This window comes from Corylus avellana, chromosome ca5, assembly GCF_901000735.1.
Source record: "Corylus avellana chromosome ca5, CavTom2PMs-1.0".
Lineage (NCBI taxonomy): Eukaryota > Viridiplantae > Streptophyta > Magnoliopsida > Fagales > Betulaceae > Corylus > Corylus avellana.
In genome coordinates, this window is record NC_081545.1 from 33,388,168 (window position 1) to 33,407,766 (window position 19,599).

Genomic DNA, 19,599 nt, shown 5'->3' on the forward strand with positions numbered 1-19,599 from the left:
AATCACCTTAATTCTCCAAGTTTATCTTCCTTAAATTATAAGATATAATGGTATCAGAGCCTCAAAAACTCAAAAATCATGTGAGTATCGATTATGTACCAATATTTTTTTTTTCTCACCCCTTCCGCATCTGCACAAAAAAAAAAACAAAAAATTCCATGCTTTATAAACGCTGAAGAATCGGATTACCGATTTGACGAGTAGCTCTTGGAGCATTCTGTCTGCCACATTCACTGAAAGGAAGCCAGACATTTCTTGGGAAGTTTTCTTGGGAAGTTCTTGGCTTTCTTGCTTGGGAGGTCTCAGAACAATGGCGTTTGAGAGATTTTGACTTGGTAGAATTCACTTTTGTTTCCCGCTTACGAAGAACGTGTAAATAAAAATGGGCATGATAAGTACTAAATGTTGCACATTCAAGTCCTTTAACTCGCATATGTTAATTCCTTAACATTGTTATTTGTTTGATTTTGTGTTGTTTTCGTGTTTTCAGGTGTTTAACAAAGATATAAAAAAAACCATTGAATTTGGGCTTAAAACACAATTTGAGAAGACTTAGCATATGTCTTAGTATTTTGATCATAACTTTCTGTTCGATTATTGGATTGAGGTGAAACTAGTGACATTGGAAAGCTAACTCAAAATTATACAAATCGTTGTGAAATACAAATTTCCTAATTCTGACGTTTGTTATGCCAAAATCGCTCCGCAAGATAAGATCGCAAATTTGTCAAGTGCATAGAGCGCACCATAAGTGGGATCGAGCGCACCTCAGCCCACGTGCGTAGGTGGGATCGAACGCACCAGAGGTGGGATCGAGCGTGCTCGTTACCAAAAATTGATGTGGTCATTTTGTGTTCAAAAATATTAATAATAAAATTACCACTTGCAATAGGCCCATGTTAGTTACAATTGTTTTTGCATTTTAGGTTGGGCTCACGTTAGTCACACATTGGGGACTCAGTGGGCCTGTAATTCTTAAGCTATCTGCTTGGGGGCCCGTGATCTGTTCAGTTTAGTTTACAAAGGTAATGAAAGCTTTTTCTTCGTTGTTTTTTTGTTAAAAAATAATTATTCGTTTAATTTGATTTGTCTTTATTGCAAGTGGATATTTTTTATGCAGGGAGACTTATAGCGGATTTTACACCTGACTGGCATATAGAAGATGTGAAGTCCATCCTTAGTAAACACTAGAATCGGTTTGTGGTAATACCAGCTTCCTCGCCATCAACGTTGCCGGAGATTTTTTTTTTTTTAATAAATTAAAATTTTAAATTAAATTAACAAAAAATTAGCTATTCTGGCTAACTAACGGCAGTTAAAAAATTTTGAAGGTAGGAATTTTCTTAGCATTTCGATTGACCCAGGGAGTAAATTTCATAAAAAAAAGAAGAAAAACATGAGTTTTTAATTTTAGCGAGTTGACTCAGGGACTTATAATATATTTACCCTTAATTATATGTTAGTGTATATTAACTATACTCTTAACTAGTATGTTAATACACTAACATAACTAATTAATTAGAATTAACTATATGCATGTGCAATACATTAACAATATTAACTAGTTTTTTTTTTTTTTTTACATGAACAACTAGTTAGTTGCCCTATATAAATATTGAAGCATGTAACTATATACATAAAAAATATAAAACATGGTTAACAATAGTAAATAATATGCTTACATGTTATATTTGAGAGGGCTAAGGTTATTCTCTAGATGTGGGGTAGCTTTGATAGGACAACAGGTTTGGTTGGGAAAGTCATGAAAGGAGGTGTGCTGTAGTGAGAAGCTCGACTCAATGGGAGAGGGACTGAGGGAGTATGGGTGCGGGCGTGGAGCGGCGCAGATTGGGCTCAGACTTGGGGTTTGGGGCTTTGGCGTCTTTTGCCAGTCATGACTTATGAGGCAGCAAAACGGCATCATTTTGTTAGTTATGGGGGCGCGAGGACGGCCAAGTCAAAGAGACGGACCAAGGGGGATTGATTCGATTGAATTGAAATGTTCTTAGAAGTTTAGGATTTAATTTAGTTTGTTATTATAGCAAATTTCGAGTAAAGTTGTGTATATTTTCTATATACTTTAGTTATCATTCTCATTGTTGACTATCCTTTAATCCTAAAAACCAAGAGAGAGAAAGGTTGATGGTTTGGTATTTAAATAAAGAATAAATCTCGAGTTTGGGTTGCTTTTCTGGGGCTGTGAAGATTGAAGAATACTTACTTCAATAATGGTAAATTGGTGCCATTTAGTGCAGAATTGGATTAGGATTGTAGTTCAGTTTTCTGTAATCGATATGGGTGGGCCAAAAGGCTTTAGATGTTTTTTATTTTTGGTTTTGAAGACTAATGTGAGGATTATGGAGGATTTGGAGTCAAAATAAAGAGAGAAAACAGAGAATCAAAGGTGCTGCACTAGGGTGTTTCTTAAAACAGAGAAAACAGAGAATCCAAGCAGTAGAGAGCATGTCTGGCTTTCTAAGTTCCTCTTATTTTAAGAGAATTTTTTTCCCCCAGTTTATAAGTTCAGGGCATCATTCTACCTAAATAATTTGTTGAAAGATTAATTGAAAATTGCCTATCTCTACTACCAGTGTGTTGCTCTGTTAATACTCAATAACAGAGGTGAATAAGAACATAAATGGTAAGATGGTGAATAAGGTGAATGATCCCTTCAATAACATAGTGATGTTTAATTGCAGTAAGGCTACAAACAAGGGAGCATCTCCCAAATGTCTTTTTAGGCTTTTAACCTTATGAGAGGCTGTATTTCATACAACAAAGGGCAAACAAATAGATTTTTCAGAGTTGAAAGAACTTACAGTTTGTAAGCAGCTTATTGTATGATATTAACTATATCGACAAATGGGGGAAACTAGCCAAAATGGGGTTTACACCATTTACATTAAGAGCGCCTTCAATAACTGACCACAAGATGTATAAATCTTGAATCACGTTGTGATGCTTCTCCCTTCATTGCTCCAAAGTTACACAGAATCATTATCTGGCCTACCAAATAGCAGTGGAAATTCATCATCTTGTTCAGAGAAACTATGCTCTCTTGACATACTCTTCAATGATTGATAAACCTGGTACATAGAGGGCCTATCCTTAGGCCGAGAAACCACACAATTGCATGCAATTTTCAGGAACTGCAAAATTTGCTCGTCATGCCCTTTTCCACAAAGACCCTTATCCACGGCATCTTTGATTCGACCAGAACTAGAGACACGAGTCACCCAATCCACCAAGTTACCCTTAAATCCTTCCTCAGCAGTGCTAACCTCAAGAGGCTTTTGCCCTGTCACCAATTCAAGAAGCACCACCCCAAATCCATAGGCATCCCCTTTCAGGGAAGCCACCATCGTGCTCGGGTATTCCGGAGCAACATAACCAAGCTCTCCCAAGTCTCCATTCACAAAACTACCCTCATTGGAATCAGAGGAAGTCATCAGCCTTGCCAAACCAAAATCCATTATCCGGGCATCGAAGTCCTCGTCGATGAGGATCACATTGGAGCATATGTTCTGCTGCAGAATTGGCGGGTGGCACCCATGGTGCAGCCAGGCAAGACCTCTTGCCGCGCCCAAACCAATCCTAAATCTAGTAGGCCAATCCAATGGATCAGCTCTTCCACGCAACAAAGAATGCAAAGTCCCATTAGCCATATGCTTATATACCAAAAGCTTCTCCTCCGCTACCACACAAAACCCCAAAAGGGGTGACAAATTTGGGTGCCTAAGCTGTCCTAATCTGTTCATCTCCAAACGAAACTGCTTCTCCCCAAGCTTACAAGTATTCAACCGCTTGATCGCAAGCGCCGACCCATCAGGCAGCATCGCCTTATAAGTAGTCCCCGTTCTAGTCGAAACAATTATATTCTCCGGGCTGAAATTGTTGGTGGCCGCCATCAAATCCGCCAATTTAACCTTGACAAGAGGTTTCTGAAACAAGGAAACTTGAACGAGCTTGTGAGCCCTCAACCTCTCAGCCCAATCATCGTCTCTACCAATCCCATATCCTCTTTTCCTCCGCTTACTCAACCTCAAATGGTACCACCACCACACCCCGAAACCCAACAACAACGACCCCGCCGCACCAAACACGCCGGCGGCAATTATAATCGCCAAATTCTTTTTGCTCAGCCCACCACACTTCCCCAAAGGCCCCCCACAAAGCCCATCATTCCCAGCAAAACTCTCCTCATCAAACCTATTGAAAGATGAAGGTAACCTACCCGAGAGATCATTGTTCTTCACGGAAAACTTATTCAGCCTACCCAAAGTAGAGAGCTCGTAAGGTAGAGGACCAGAAAGCTTATTATCCGACAGCATCAGATTGTTGAGATACTGACACTTGGCAAGCTCGGGCGGGATCGAACCGTAAAAGCCGTTAGTTGATAGATCCAGGGTTACTAGAAAAGGCACCCAGTTACATGTTTCTTGAGGAATCGTACCGGACAGTTCGTTGAGCGAGAGATCCAGGGTCTGCAGGCTCCCACAGTACTTCAACGACTCGGGAATCGAGCCGGACAGCTTCATATCCCGGAGTTCCAGGCTGATTATGCGGTTCTCGCGGTCGTTCCAGCACGCCACCCCAACGAACTTGCATAAGAAACCCACGGACGTGTTGTCGAAGTTCCACGAGCTGAGCCTCCCCAGTGGATCGCTCAGTGATCCCTTCAAACCTTTGAGGCACGTCACATCGTCCTCCTGCACCGCCGCGGAAGCAGCACCACACGCGAGAAACAACGCGATCGGTAAGATAACGTAGTTAAATATCACGAAAAAGTTTTTCCCAGTATCGATTAAACCTCTCATGCTGAAAGGGAAACCGGGAAACAACAACTTTTGCGAAATATGCAGAACTAAAAAGGATCGAAGAAAGCAAATAAATTATTAACGCGTAAAAATTATTGTGAGAGGTACAGGGGAGAGACGGCCATTGACTTTGTGTTATGGTAGACGAAGCAGCACAGAAATGGTGTGGAAGAGAAGACAATTCCGTCCCGTGGGTGGAATTTTAGCTTTATTTTTTCGGAAATGCTTTTCAATGGGGGTGGGTTTGATGATTATTGATTACAGCTTCTTTGACTAAGGTTTTGTTTGTTTAGAGGGTTTAATTAAGGGGGGTTTTTGACCGGACGATGGCTTTGGCCAGGTCCACTGAGAATGGCTAGTTGGATGCTCCACTACAAATGATACCCTTTGATTGGATTGGATAGGTTTATATTTTTTGATTTTTTTTTTATCATTGGGGAATTTCCTTTTTGTAGACAAGACCCCCATTCTTTCTACTTTCTAGATTGAGAGTGGGGAAGGTTTGGACTGCTGACCAATGTGATGTCCTGCCAATATAATTTAATTATGGGTTTTTAAATTATCACTTTTTTAAAAAGAATAATTATTTAATTAAAATAAAGTGGATAATTTAGATATTATACAAATTTATTCTAGGTTAAACCGTCAATTATCTCAAAAATTTAAACCATGAGTTAATGTCACTCATTCAATGTGATTAGTATAGGAAGATGTCTCATTCAATGGAATTTAATTAGCTGAACCTTGTTAAGGTTTCATAGGTTTTAAGGACTTTTATTCTCAAAACAGTTTATTTAAATCCTTCACCTCCGATTTAGATGAATGATGATTATAAAACTTACCACTACATCAAATTTTTAAAAAAATAAGACACTATGATAGGATTATGATGAATAGAGGAAGCTTTGTCATTAATGCAATCTATTATCAATAAAGTTATTGGGAATACTACAAGTTTTATTACAAAATTCTTTATAAAATGAGGTGAAATAATTATACAAAAAATATGGTCAACACTCTTTATTATTTCGTCAGTTATGAACTTCCTCGCAATCTAACAACTTTGTAGTCAATCAATTTTTTTTTCAAGTTTTGACTCTCATATTTTCAAAGAATTTAACTTAAATCAAAGGAGTAAAAGCAGTCAAACTTAGATATGTGAGGTTATACACACACAAACCGGGAGGAAATAAAATATTTCTTTTATCACAATAACAATATATTTTTTTTTTTTTGAAAAGTCGAAAATTAAGTGATAAAATTTTTGTAAAATTCTCTAAGATATTATTAGGTAAAAGAATTACTAATAATGGTGGAACATATTTATTGAAATAAGTCAAGGATATTATATATTTATATGGTAAGATATCACATGAGATAACATGTTAAGACAGTAATGGTCAGTCAAGGATACTTTCCAGGATATACTTTGGATGTAACAAGGAAGCTAAAAAGTTGGACTTATTCAAAAAAAAAAAAAAAAATGAAAAGGATGGGGCTAAAGTGGTGAGATACGTGGAAATTTCTGAAATTGGAAATTAGTGGTCAAATAAGAAGTAGTAAATACTACGTTTGTGATGTCTCTTTCCGTCATACTACTTCTTGTTGCCCAATAGTTGGTGTGGGTTTAGGTAGAACATAGGCTTGGTGCGGTCAAAGTGCCAAGCGAATATTATGGACGCTAAGACGCTTTTAACCCGTTTTAACTACCCACCAACTTCATTTATTTATTTTTATAATTAAGAGTGCAAGGTGAAAGAGAAAACAAATGGGCTTCCCACTATCTAGTGATTTAAATATATTTTTATTCACAACAGTGTGATCAAAGAGGGTGCAAGGCAGCAAGAGGGGATCCTCAATCCTTCCCACTAAAGATAAAAAAGAGGGGACAAGGCAGATATATATGGGAATGCAGCTGCAGCCCAATACGCTACTAATGCTACAAATAGTCTTAGGGCTTGTTTGAGATTCTGTATGAGGAGTCTAAAAGTGCTTTTAACATTTAAAAAGTTCGTTTGAAGAAAAAAGTATTCGTTTGAAGAAAAAAAAAAAAATGTGCTTTTAAGGGTTCAAAAAGCCTAAAAATAACAACAAAAACACTTTTGGTAAAAACTTAAAAATGAAGTTGTTGTCTAAAAACTATTTTTGACTTAAAAGCTCTATTTCTCAAACATGCTCTTAATTAACCTAATAGTCACTTTTATTAATTTTCCAATAGGGAGAAGTAGGGATGGTGAAAATGATGTCCAACATTATGGGAGAGATTTATTATTATTAACCGCATAATAATCGCTAATATCATAATCGATCACTTTTATAAGCAATTGGATAAAATTGCTAACCTAAGGCAAGACAGTGATTAACCGTTAACCGTCTATCCTTATATGTATTATATATAAAAATAATAATAATATTAATATATAAAACGACGCCGTTTTAGTGCGTCTAATATAGGGTTTTGTTTTGAGTTTATGAAATTGATCTTTATTCATTAAAAAAATATATGTATATATATATTATTCTTTAGCTTTTTTACATTTTGAAGCATTTTAATTATTTACAAAAAAAAAAATCTAAAACCATCTAAAATAGGCCCTAAAAAAAAGCGAAAGAAAGGCTCAAAACACAAAAATTCGATAACCGCTTCCGGTTAGCAATTAAAGATAATAACTATTATCTGCAGCTGCTTATACACTATTACTGTTAAGATGCTGAAAAGCGAGGACGACTATAAAAGAGTTTCATTTTATAATAAAGTCTTTGAACTAGGGTGAAGTGGAAGAGCTTGCTGAAAATGAGACCCATTTCGTGATAAAATTAAAATAGGCATAGAAGTTGTATACTTGGGTGAATTTTCAATTGAGCAGAGGATAAAAAATGATTAAGGAAACCTACCAATCACCTGACCCACCAACTTCATTTAGTTCCCTGAAAATGATGCGATCATCCGCGGGGAATCCTACTTGGCAGTTGGCAAGATCTACGCATTTTGCAGCATTTATAGTTTAGTGCTTTGCACGATATTCGGATTCAGGCCTATCTAGCTTAAAAAAATCAATTGGTTTCAAAACGATTGTACGTATCAACGCATCAAATGTCTCGGTTTTTATTAAATCACTCCTTAAGGTTGTGGTGGCGTTTGGTGAACCCATTTCGTAGTAATGGACTTGAGTCATGGGTTTTCCTTTAGGCCCTTGAGGTCCAAGGCCCAAGTGGTCTAAAGGCAACAAGGGTCATCGGTAAATAAGTACTTACTTGTAATCTTTTAAAATTTAAAATTTGAATGATTAAAATATTTTATGGAATTAAAATTTGCATAAAAAAAGAAAGAAAGCTGTGAGGAGATTAGAGACGGACGAAATCCATGGTAACGGTGTAAATTCGAATTTTAAAAATTGAAAAAGTCTTGCCGTGACCCGCCCGCTCACCCGTTCGGAAGAGAGACCTGCGTCGCCCTATGAAAAGGTTCCTTCCTGTGGGGCCCTCCCTTTTCTCTGCGCGCCTTGATTACAGAATACAGAAAGACGAAAGAAACCCATTTCGCCAAGCAAAGCAGAAAGAAACAAACGTCGTTGCCCTTAAACTTCCGTTCTTGTCCTTGGTCAACTTCTAGCCTTCTCACGACAAAACCCCCACCAAACCTCTCAAACAATCTCGTAATTCCAGCTCAAAATCAGGGGCATATCCGAAATTACCGGCTAAAGTTCCTAACAGACACAGGTAGTACCAGTTAAATAATCTCCCTCTTTCGCTGCTCACTGGTCTCAAGGTCTGAACCCCGAAATAACGCCCACCCACAGTCATGGAAGTCGAGGCCCAGGTAACTAACAACCTAACCTAACCACCAAACACAAACACTCCCACTTCAACCACCGCAACCTACGATTTTCTGCGATTTTTTTTTTGTTTGTTGCTTTGTTTTTAAGAACTTGGACTAAAACTTCTGTTGGGGCGCAGAAAATGTTGGCGTTGAAGAGGGCGTACGCGGAGATAATTCTCAACACGGCCAAGGAGGCGGCGGCGCGTGTAATGGCGTCGGAGAGGAAAGCGCGTAGTTTTCAGCAGGATCTGCGCGCCACCAAGGACGAGGCGCTCCGAATGCTCCTCCGCCTCAAGCAAATGATCGATTCCAAGGTCCGTAATTTTCATCTAATGTCGTTTGATTTTAATCGGTTCGCGTTTTGTTTTTTAAAGTTTGGTTCTTGGACGATCGTTAAGCGTGACATTGATTCCGAGGTGAATTAGGAGCCATTGGGTTCGTTTCGTTTTTCTTTCTTTCCGTTGAACCACACAGGGAAATGACTGCCTTCAAAAATATTTGAAAAACACAAATTTCTTACTTCCAGCTTATTTAATTTCGATATTCGCTTAAAAGCTTATTAATTTTAGTTTATATTTTGTTCATTTGTACTTCTAAGATGCCAATACCACCTTTGTGTAAGCAAATACAGAAAGGATTGAGTAAGCATGACTGAAGAAAAATGAAATGCCTGTTTTAGATATAATATGTTTTGGTAGGATAATTGGGTGCTTAATGGTCTGATCTCAGATAGATTAGAACCATCTACTTTTTCTAGTTAGATTTTCTTTGTTTGGTTTGAAATGTCCTCAAATATTCAATCATAATGTGTCACTGTTTGGTCTTTTAGGTCTACCTAGTCACATGAGTAATGGGAGTCCGCTATGTTATCCTTAAAATTGTTTTGATAAAAACAAAGGTTGAGTTTGGTCTGGACACGACATTTTCCATAAATAATACAAGGAAAAGGAGAACTATTGGCAAAAAAGAAATCTATACTCTTGTTTCTTGTTTCTTATTATTTGATGTTTGTTGCTTTTATGCCTCTTTCTCAATCTACCTTACTCTTTTAGAGTCTCCCACCTTCCCATAAAACAAAAGGCACTGCTCTGTTTGCTAATGTGTTTTGAGGGGTGTTTTTGTTTTTGGTTTGAAAAGAATTATGTGAGTTAAATCTGAAAACTGTTTTTATTTTTTTATGAGTGATGTGTGTTTTGGATTGTTCGTTAATATTTTTGTTTTGAAAACAGAAAAGGTAATTTTTAGCAAACAGACCTAATTTAATTATTGTAAGAGTTCTACATTTTAGTTGTAGTTTATGACTTCATTCAATTAATATATGTTGTCGAAGATGCCCTTCATTGACGATGGGATGTGCAAGGTCTGGGTTCGATTTGGAGGTCTGCCCCTTTGGCTAGTCTTAGTAATACAATCAAGTAAAATGCTTGCTCATCCAAGCCTATTAGAAATTTCATTTCATTAATATTTATAGGGAGATTTGAATTTCACTGACAGTGCTTGTTCTGGTATTACTTCTTCTAAGATGTTGTAAACAAATAATACATTATTGACCTGCATGTCCTTCTTTACAGACAACTGAAGCAGAGATGACATCCTTGAGACAGCGGAGACGGATAGAAGAGCTTGAAGCACAGCTCAATGAGGCAGAGGATGTGATAGCTGATCTTAGAACAGAGCTGACTCAGTTATGGGATGCGTTGGAGAAGGCAAAAAGCAACCAATTGCAACATTTAGATGGGCAAATCATGAAGGGACATGAATCTTCTCATGAAAACACAGCTCCTGAGCCCATCATACCCTCTCCTTCAATTTCTGGACTTGAAGCTGTGACAACTTCCAAAATGAAGACTGCACCACTGGATCAGAGAGTTTCAGTTAATAAGTGCTGTAATACAACTAAAGAAACTGGACAACTGGGTATTTCTCTGTTGGATAAGTATCATGCTCATAACTCCGACTTTGCCTCCATAATCATGAGACGCAAGCAGCCTGAGCTATACAGAAATGGATTTACACAGAGAATTCGTGCATTTGAAAGAAACTTCCCGCATGGCAAAGTGCCTCCTTCTGGAGATGTAGATGATCGACATTCTCTCGAAAAGAATGAGCTTATCACTAAAGTGATTGATAAGGAAGAAGGAAGATGTCATGTATCCTCTACTAGGACCAGTAACATGGAAATTGTAAGGAACTCAACTGGGGAAGAAGTGAAGAAGCCTGTTAAGAAGGTCCGCATGTCACGAAAAAGGAAGACTCGATTTGGGAAAGCCAAAGCTACTTCAAGGAAGTCTTGTCCCCGTCGTGGTCAGCACATGAAACTTTGTCAACCATCTGCTGTTCTTTCTTGTCATAAAACTTACTTGATCAACGGGAATGTTAAATCTGCTGAGGGTGCCTGCACTCAACCACCTATCGAGGCAGACAAAGAGGAAGTCGAGACTGTTCACAATGAGAAAGGAAAAAAGATTGAAAGTAGGGATACCATTGCGTCATTCAGATCTCTGCCTGATCAGCTTAGAAAACCTTGTCAGCCATCTACTGTTCTCTCCCGTTGCAGAACTTCTTCATGTTCAGGCAATGGAAATATCAAATCCGATGAAGATAGGTCGAAAGTAAATGAAATCAAATCCGAGATTAAGCCATTGACCCGCTTGGTTCCAGGATTTACACTAATTAAACATGATGCAGATCCTATATCAGGTTCTACTGATCTTACTGTGAGCATTAAGGTGATTAATAAATCTGGACTTATCCAGAATGTGGAGGACATGGAGTTGGTAGACAAGTCTATGTTGGTAAAACATGAAGGTGACGCTGCAGAGAATTTGATTAATCTGGGGTCTGAGTTGGACGTTGGGAAGATCGATGTACCGCTGATGAACTCCTCTTTGAAAGATGCTGAAGTATCTGAAACAAGTAATGGTTCTCCTAGTCCAGCAGACAACAATAGGCTTCTGAGGTACACCTTTCAGAGGAAGCGCAAGAAGGAGTCCTTCAGCAAGCCAGATGAAAATTCTTCTATTCAAAACAGCACCATTAAGAGAAGGGCTGTAGAAAAACAGAGTGGTGCATCGGAGCCACAAGATTGTAGCTTAATTAATGAATCGTCTAGAGATAGTCGCCGACTGGCTCAGGTTGCACGTCAGGTTGGTTTTCTTTCCCTTCCTATTGCTCTCTTGATTGTGTCCAAACCTAGGATACCTTACTCTGGTGAATAATGATTTATGCCTGCTCAGTTATTCTGAATATTTTATAGTTATGATATATGAATTACGCTCACATGAAGTGGTGAAGTTGCTATGTGTGTTTGGCCTAATTAATACTGGGGCAGGGGATGTCAGATGTTCATTAAGCAAATTATTTTGTGTTTAACATTTTGATTGAATGTTGATGACAAGAAATAAACATCTGAAGAGTTGTAAAACTTTCACAAGGTGGCTGGGATCATAAGTTCAAATGTTTTTTGGCGGTGCACAAAATAGTTTCCTAAGAACATCATACTGCCATTGATAGTACAAATTGTTTATATGGGTGGATGCATTGATTGATAAAATAAGTTTTTGTTACCCAAATATACTAATCACCGGTTTCTTTGGCTTTTTATGCTCTCAGCACATAAGTACTCGCGTGTCAAGTTTTATGTTTATAGAGGATTAAGCTTGTCTAATTTTGTATTTTCCTTTTCCCATTTTGTGCAGCTTATTTCTTTGTCTGGGAAAAGATGGTGGTAGTAATGGTGGCTGTTTCTTACATCCCATGAGGAGAAAGTTGGGATATAATTGGCAACACCAACCTTTGCTAGGTGGTTCTCAAGAAAAGCTTTTGTGAAGATATATCTGATAGATGTCGGCTGGCTGCATGAGAGAGAGAGAGAGAGAGAGAGAATTAGTAATCTGCCATTACATATGTATTAACTTCTAGTTCTTGCTGCATTTTCAATTTTGTTCTATAAAAGTTTCTCTTGTCCAACCTTTTTTTCATTTTTTATTTTTTATTTTTTTATTATTATTATTTTTTTTCCAGTCACTCATATCAAATCTCCTCCTATAGAATATAGAAGTTACTTCATAAGTTGCCCTGATCTTTTTGGCAAGCTCTAATGCTATTTGCATCTTGAGTAATTTTCTGATGATTTGTCATTAAATGCTGAATTCCGTTATGTACAAGTTGAGGCATTGAGGTTTAGACTCCTACTTTTGTTCACAGATAGACATTCTGCAGTGCTAATGTGCTATTGGATCTCCATACTTTGACTCTAATCTATTTGCTTCTCACTCATGTAGGGCAGGCAAGGGTTGCTATCTAGAAGAGATTATGCAAAAGATTTAAATTAGTTAAAAAAAAAAAGAAAAAAAAAAGGGAAAATTATGACAGATAAAATCATAAAAACTTAATTTTATAATTTTAACAATTAAGGTTCCAAATTTTAACCATGTGACAAGTAGGTTATTCCATTAAGTTTCAAAAAAATAGAAGTGCCAACTCCATCTTCTCCAAGTAAGACCAATGAAATTGTTCCATGTGTATTAAAAAGCCATGTCATCATGCCTAGCATGCTTGTAAATATAGATATATATTAAGAAAAAAGAAAAGAAAAGAAGAAGACCACTCGACCCTCTAACCCTGCAATCGGAAATTGACCCTTGTGGTGGTGGATGGGGTGGCTCAACCTTGATTGCTAAAGGTAGCCTGTGAGCCACTTTTGTTATTAGGAGTGTCCAGTTTTACCTACTAAATAACTAATGTGAGACTTAACACTTACGTTTTCCTTTATAACTCATTCAATCTATGTAGACCATTCATAATACATATTTCCAATGTGAAATTGAGGTGAGGTGTTACAATTTTCATATTTTTTAATATTTGGTACACGCACAAAAATATTAGTCAACAGAAAATAAATTTCAAAGTCTTATAGAAAATGAGGCATTTAGAGCATGAAATGATTTAAGAGGGTTAAATCATTTTACGCTTCCTATAAAATTTTCAATAAGACAAAAGTATTCTTAAAAATTTTTTTAAAAAAATTAAAATTTAGTATTTTTATTTTTTATTTTAGTAAGAATAATTTCGTCATTTTTTTTTTTTTTTAAAATTGGGGGTATATTATCATTGTTTTAGTAGTTTGTGTTTCACCTCACATGTGACACGTGTATATACATTTTATCTTTCACCTCACACGTGTATATACATTTCTATACATATACACGTATGTATGTACATATTCGAGATGTGTAACAAGTCATTTTATCCGTCTCATATTACACTAACGGACTCGTATTTTCTCGTAAAAAAAGCTTTTACAGTTTTTTTCTTTCTTTCGTCGAAACCTATACTTTTAGAATCGAAGTACAAAATTAATAATTACGACCAATAATATTTTGACATTTGTCGAAACACATGAATTAACCGAAAAAGCCAAAAAAAATAAAAGAAAAGGGAAGGGTTCAGCTTCCTTGACTGGTTAGAAACTTAAGAGGCACTGGCAGCTCCGCTTAAACTAGCCCCTTTCTCACCGCTTCGGAGCTCCGTTTAGGCCTCAATTCCATACCAATCATTATCAGGCTGCCGGATTCTGCTACTTCTAAGACAAACTTCTGGCCACGGGTAAGCATGAAAGCAAAATGTGATCAACTTAGTGCTTAATTTTTTTTTTTTCTCACTTTCTTTAAGTTTCTCGAAAACCAAACAGAGGTGGATGTCTATGGAATTGTTTAAGGTGGAAGCCTCAACAGTTGATTGTAGGTGTAGCTTGTTTTCTTTTATTTCCATATTTTAGTATATTTATTTCACCTTATTTTTGCGTTAATTTCTTCTCGAAGTTTTGTTGAAATGGCGCATGTATAACTCCAACTTAGGTGGAATTAAGCAAGCGCATAAATTCTTGAATAAAAATTTTGATTCACGGAGGCTGCGTTTGTTTCAGCCTCGAATCCGAATTCTGCTCCCTACCCTCAAATTCAATATATAACTCCAGATCTTATATACTCGTTATTTGAGATGCCTCTTTGTGTGAAATGCGTCTATGGATAAGATTTGATACTGGATTTAGGAATCAATCAACTACGCATTTATTCGTGGTTACCTATATGAGCAAGATTCTTTTAAAGATTTGGATTGCCTTTTGGGTTTGGATCGATGGTGCTCATAGGCAGGGACTTGGTCACACTAGAAACTGGCTTGCCCATGCCTCTCCAATGGAGACCTAATTTCATTGATTGTTCATTGCCGTACAATGTTCATATGCCTGTTGAAGTTTGCAACAGGCATCAAGCATTGAACTCTAAAGAAGTTTTGTCTTTAGTTATTGGTTGGTTCTATTATATGATAAGATGTAGGTTTGATCTGTCCAAAAATGACAATGTTAACAATTATAGTTTTGTTACCTCAGTTCTATTATGTGCATTGGTGGCTTTTCGAATTACTTTTTGTTGAGCTGTTTATGTCTTTTTGATACTTTTCTTGCATCGTAACACAATTTGATATTATGTAACCAACAAATGTTCCTTCTTATGAGACCTTAAAACTTTTCATGCTGAGTCCTATGGCCTTTTCCCATTTTTGTTGCTTCCTGTCCTCAGAATTACTTACAGACTACTTATACTAAAAGTGGTGTGGTTTCCTATTTTTTAGGCACCTTTGAATAGACTTATGTGAATCAATGGTCTTATTTAATATGGTTTAGATCTGAATTCATTAAAACAAGGTTGGTGGAGCACCTATTCCATCTTTCTGTTTCCTAACTAATTTATGACTAGTACTATTTGTTGCTTCTAAGAAGAGAAGTTGGCTCATTTGTGTTTTCAATTCTGACATGGGTTCTTCTGCATATGGAGTCTAATGCTTTAGAATGATTTCCTTTAGAGATGTAAACAATCATCCTTTAGAACCACCCATGATAAGAATTTTAGCCCTTATAAGTTGACTAACATGAATTTCCGATTCACTTTTAGATGTCTAATAACAGTAATGATATGGAGAATCCAAGACTTGGCACCAGCCAGAAAGGTCCAGAAGCTCCTACTCCCTCTGATGAAGTCCAAACAAACTGGTACAGTTTTCTACTCCAGCAAGCCTCAGTCTATGGTATAGCTGCTGGTTACTGCATATCTGCATCTTTGCTTTCCATCATCAACAAATGGGCGGTCATGAAATTTCCTTATCCTGGGGCATTAACTGCTTTACAGTACTTCACAAGTGCAGCTGGGGTCCTCATTTGTGGATGGCTTAATTTCATTGAGCGTGACAAGCTTGACCTTTTAACCATGTGGCGCTTCCTGCCTGCTGCAATTATATTCTACCTTTCTCTTTTCACCAACAGTGAGCTCCTTCTCCATGCCAATGTTGACACATTCATTGTCTTCCGTTCTGCAGTTCCCATATTTGTTGCAATAGGAGAGACCCTCTTCTTGCACCAGCCATGGCCGTCAATTAGAACATGGGCCTCACTTGGCACTATTTTTGGAGGAAGCGTGCTTTATGTGCTAACAGATTACCAGTTCACAGTCATGGCTTATAGCTGGGCTTTAGCTTACCTGGTAAGCATGTCCATAGATTTTGTTTACATAAAGCATGTGGTCATGACCATCGGTTTGAATACTTGGGGGCTCGTATTGTACAACAATCTTGAGGCTCTCCTACTATTTCCTTTGGAGCTGCTTATAATGGGTGAATTGAAGAAGATAAAGCATGAAATCACGGATGAGTCAGATTGGTACTCTTTCCAGGTGGTTTTGCCAGTGGGGTTATCATGTTTGTTTGGTTTATCAATCTCTTTCTTTGGTTTTTCTTGCCGGAGGGCAATTTCTGCAACCGGGTTTACTGTTCTTGGTATAGTAAACAAGCTATTAACGGTTGTGATTAATTTGGTCGTGTGGGACAAGCATTCAACATTTGTGGGAACAGTGGGGCTTTTGATTTGTATGCTTGGTGGGGTTATGTATCAGCAGTCTACAAGCAAAAAGCCTAAAGAGGCAAAAGAAGTAAATGTACAAGAGACTGACGGGGAGCAACAAAAGTTACTTGAAATGCAAAGCAACACAGAAAGTAACGGCAATCAGAAGGAAGTTATTGAATCAAAAGTGGGGAAATGAAAGGGCTTATATAAACCAGCATCGTAAACTTCTTATTGCTGTAAAATTTATTTCTTTGGTCCACCTTTATTACTTGAAAAGCAAAGCAACACAGAAAGTAACGGCAATCAGAAGGAAGTTATTGAATCAAAAGTGGGGAAATGAAAGGGGCTTATATAAACCAGCATCGTAAAATTCTTATTGCTGTAAAATTTATTTCTTTGGTCCACCTTTAGTGATTGGAAAATTCTTGAGTGTGGCAACTCTTGTCATCTGATAGACCTTAAAGAGGTTCATTTCTGAAAGAATACTACTGTCAAAGTGCAGGTTAAGGATAGGTTCAGATTGATCCCTACTCATTATCATCTGTAATGGAAACTGATTCTTTCAGTGGACCTGTTCGGCAGCACAATTTGACATAGAATATGTGGTGAGATGTAATACTTGCATTATTTTCATTGTAATCTCAGTAGTGTTGCGCCTTTGATTTTAATACTGATGCATTCTAGAATGCATCCATCAGATAGAGTGAACTTGGTTCAATTTTAGTGATTGGTAAAATTCTCATGGATCTTAAAATCCAATTAATCAATAATATGATTATTCATTGTTTTATTCTTATCAGAACTGGTCTTACTTTTGAATTTCAAACTTCTAATTCTTGATCTCTTTGGTGTCACCTTTGGACTTGATTTATTTGTTACTAAATAATTGATGCTAAATCTGCCCAATTCCCTCCTTGCAGAATTCTGGTTAACCCCACTACCTAATGCAATCTACTTCAGATTCCAAAGCCTGCAATTTTTGCAATGAGGGTTACTACCTTATAAAATTATTAAATGTTTAGGAACAACTTCTTCAAAAAAAAAAAATAAATAAACATCAAAATATTCTCACTTTTTTTTACTTTTTACTACTATTCAAATAAAAAAATCATTACAAACAACTTTTTTTTTTTTTTTCACTTTTTTTTTTGTTTTTCACATAAATGCATGAACAGTACAAAAGGGAAACAGTTGTCTCAACCCAAGGATTTTGGTTCAAAAGCAACTTTCTTCATAAACTCCTTCGAGGAGTACATGGCAAATTTTACACACACACACACGCGTTATATATATATATATACATCCAGTACTTATTCAAAATGGGATTTGAAGGATACAGAAAAACACGCCTCGTCACCTCCTCTGTACTCCGTCACGTCACATCATCTCTACCATTAATCCCATACCTTATTTTCCTTCTCCTACTCAACCTCAAATGGCACCACCACACCCCAAAACTTAACAACAACGACCCCGCCGCTCCAGCCACCCCGGCAGATATTATAATCGCCAAATTCTTCTTGCTCTGCCCACCACACTTCCCCAAAGACCCCCCACAAAGCCCATCATTCCCAGCAAAACTCTCCTCGTCAAACCTATCGAAAGATGAAGGTAACCTACCCGAGAGATCATTGTTCTTTACGGAAAACTTATTCAGCCTACCCAAAGTAGAGAGCTCGTAAGGTATAGTACCAGAGAGCTTATTATCCGACAGCATCAGACTGTTCAGATACTGACACTTGGCAAGCTCGGGCGGGATCGAACCGTAAAGGCCGTTATTTGATAGATCCAGGGTTACTAAAAAAGGCAGCCAGTTACATGTTTCTTGAGGAATCGTACCGGACAGGTTGTTGAGCGAGAGATCCAGGGTCTGCATGCTCCCACAGTACTTCAACGACTCGGCCGGAGCCGTACCCGACAGCTTCATGTTGCGGAGTTCCAGGCTGATTATGCGGTTCTCGCGCTTGTCCCAGCACGCCACCCCGACGAACTTGCATATGAACCCCGCGGACGTGTTGTCGAAGTTCCACGAGCTGAGCCTCTCGAGTGGATCGTTCAGTGAACTCTTCAAACCTTTGAGGAACCTCACATCGTCCTCCGGCACCGCCGCCGATAAAGCACCACACACTAGAAACAACGCGGTCGGCACGATAACGAAGTTAAATATCACCAATAAGTTTTTCCCATCGATTAAAACTTTCATGCTGAAATTGAAAGCGGTATCAATTTGCGGGACTAAAAAGGATCGAAGAAAGCAATTAAATTTACGCGTAAAACTGTTGGGCTCTTATGGGGGAGAGACGACCATTGACTTTGTGTTGGGAGAGAGGAAATACCATAGAAATGGACCAAATGGTGTAACTTTTCAAGGTTAGCGTCCATTGGTGGGCGACAAGTAATGCTTATCCTCGATCACTTCTAGGGGAATTACCATAGACATAAGTCTTACTGCTAGTGGGCAGCCTAGCTAACCATTTCGATGAGTAACATCAACTGCATTTACACCACGTTAAATGGGACATAATGTTGTATAAAAACATATCGTACATAGTGTGTTTTTGTTTGAAGTGTGTGGAACAACTTTAGAGCGTGACAAATTCCAAAATGAAGAATGCACCACTGGAACAGAGAGTTTCTTTGTAGGGTATAAGTGCGTACACCCAAGCATACACAAATGCTTAAGTGTATTGGGCCTTTTATGTTAGAAAATATATTTTATTGTAATTGATTGTTATCCTATAATCAGATTTGATAGTAATTAAATTATTTTGATTTGATTATCAAATTTGCCTACCCCAATTCTCTTATAAATGAAAGTATCATCTATTGTAAAAGATTAAGCAATAAGAGTAAAATGTAGACCTTTGGACTTTATAACCATGTAAAAATGCTGTCTATTTTTTTATTCCGCATTTGATATTCATAGCATTATGAATTTCTTCATTTTAAAACTTTTAATTTAGAACATTGCCAAACCACAGAATTATATATATATATATATATATATAGATATTAATTTTGAATTTTTTTTTTTTAACAAGCAAGCACCGTGAGCTGTACAGAAA

At 37.4% G+C, this 19,599-nt stretch overlaps 4 protein-coding genes across 4 annotated transcripts; 2 read left to right on the forward strand and 2 right to left on the reverse strand.

Moving 5' to 3' along the window:
• Positions 1–2,647: 2,647 nt before the first annotated feature.
• LOC132182545 (inactive LRR receptor-like serine/threonine-protein kinase BIR2) lies at positions 2,648–5,126 on the reverse strand. The gene has a single exon (XM_059595825.1). The coding sequence runs from the start codon at positions 4,815–4,817 to the stop codon at positions 2,985–2,987; it is 1,833 nt and encodes a 610-aa protein (XP_059451808.1). The 5' UTR covers positions 4,818–5,126; the 3' UTR covers positions 2,648–2,984.
• A 3,420-nt stretch (positions 5,127–8,546) lies between these two features.
• LOC132181401 (uncharacterized) lies at positions 8,547–12,617 on the forward strand. The gene is made up of 4 exons (XM_059594605.1): positions 8,547–8,637; positions 8,775–8,951; positions 10,209–11,783; positions 12,336–12,617. Exons 1-4 carry the CDS (start codon positions 8,620–8,622, stop codon positions 12,366–12,368), a joined length of 1,803 nt encoding a protein of 600 aa, XP_059450588.1. The 5' UTR covers positions 8,547–8,619; the 3' UTR covers positions 12,369–12,617.
• A 1,476-nt stretch (positions 12,618–14,093) lies between these two features.
• On the forward strand, positions 14,094–17,336 carry LOC132181253 (GDP-mannose transporter GONST3-like). The gene is made up of 2 exons (XM_059594385.1): positions 14,094–14,244; positions 15,591–17,336. Exon 2 carries the CDS (start codon positions 15,591–15,593, stop codon positions 16,728–16,730), a length of 1,140 nt encoding a protein of 379 aa, XP_059450368.1. The 5' UTR covers positions 14,094–14,244; the 3' UTR covers positions 16,731–17,336.
• Positions 17,337–17,906: 570 nt separating this feature from the next.
• LOC132182199 (inactive LRR receptor-like serine/threonine-protein kinase BIR2) lies at positions 17,907–18,737 on the reverse strand. Its single transcript, XM_059595387.1, has one exon. The coding sequence runs from the start codon at positions 18,735–18,737 to the stop codon at positions 17,907–17,909; it is 831 nt and encodes a 276-aa protein (XP_059451370.1).
• Positions 18,738–19,599: the final 862 nt, after the last annotated feature.

Excerpts from the sequence above, each read along its gene's own strand:
- LOC132181401 (XM_059594605.1), top strand. Across the intron at positions 8,952-10,208 it reads AGCAAATGATCGATTCCAAG|ACAACTGAAGCAGAGATGAC; the intron begins GTCCGTAATTTT and ends CCTTCTTTACAG. Across the intron at positions 11,784-12,335 it reads TGGCTCAGGTTGCACGTCAG|CTTATTTCTTTGTCTGGGAA; the intron begins GTTGGTTTTCTT and ends CATTTTGTGCAG.
- LOC132181253 (XM_059594385.1), top strand. The coding sequence starts at position 15,591 with ATGTCTAATAACAGTAATGATATGGAGAATCCAAGACTTGGCACCAGC.
- LOC132182199 (XM_059595387.1), bottom strand. The coding sequence starts at position 18,737 with ATGAAAGTTTTAATCGATGGGAAAAACTTATTGGTGATATTTAACTTC.
- LOC132182545 (XM_059595825.1), bottom strand. The coding sequence starts at position 4,817 with ATGAGAGGTTTAATCGATACTGGGAAAAACTTTTTCGTGATATTTAAC.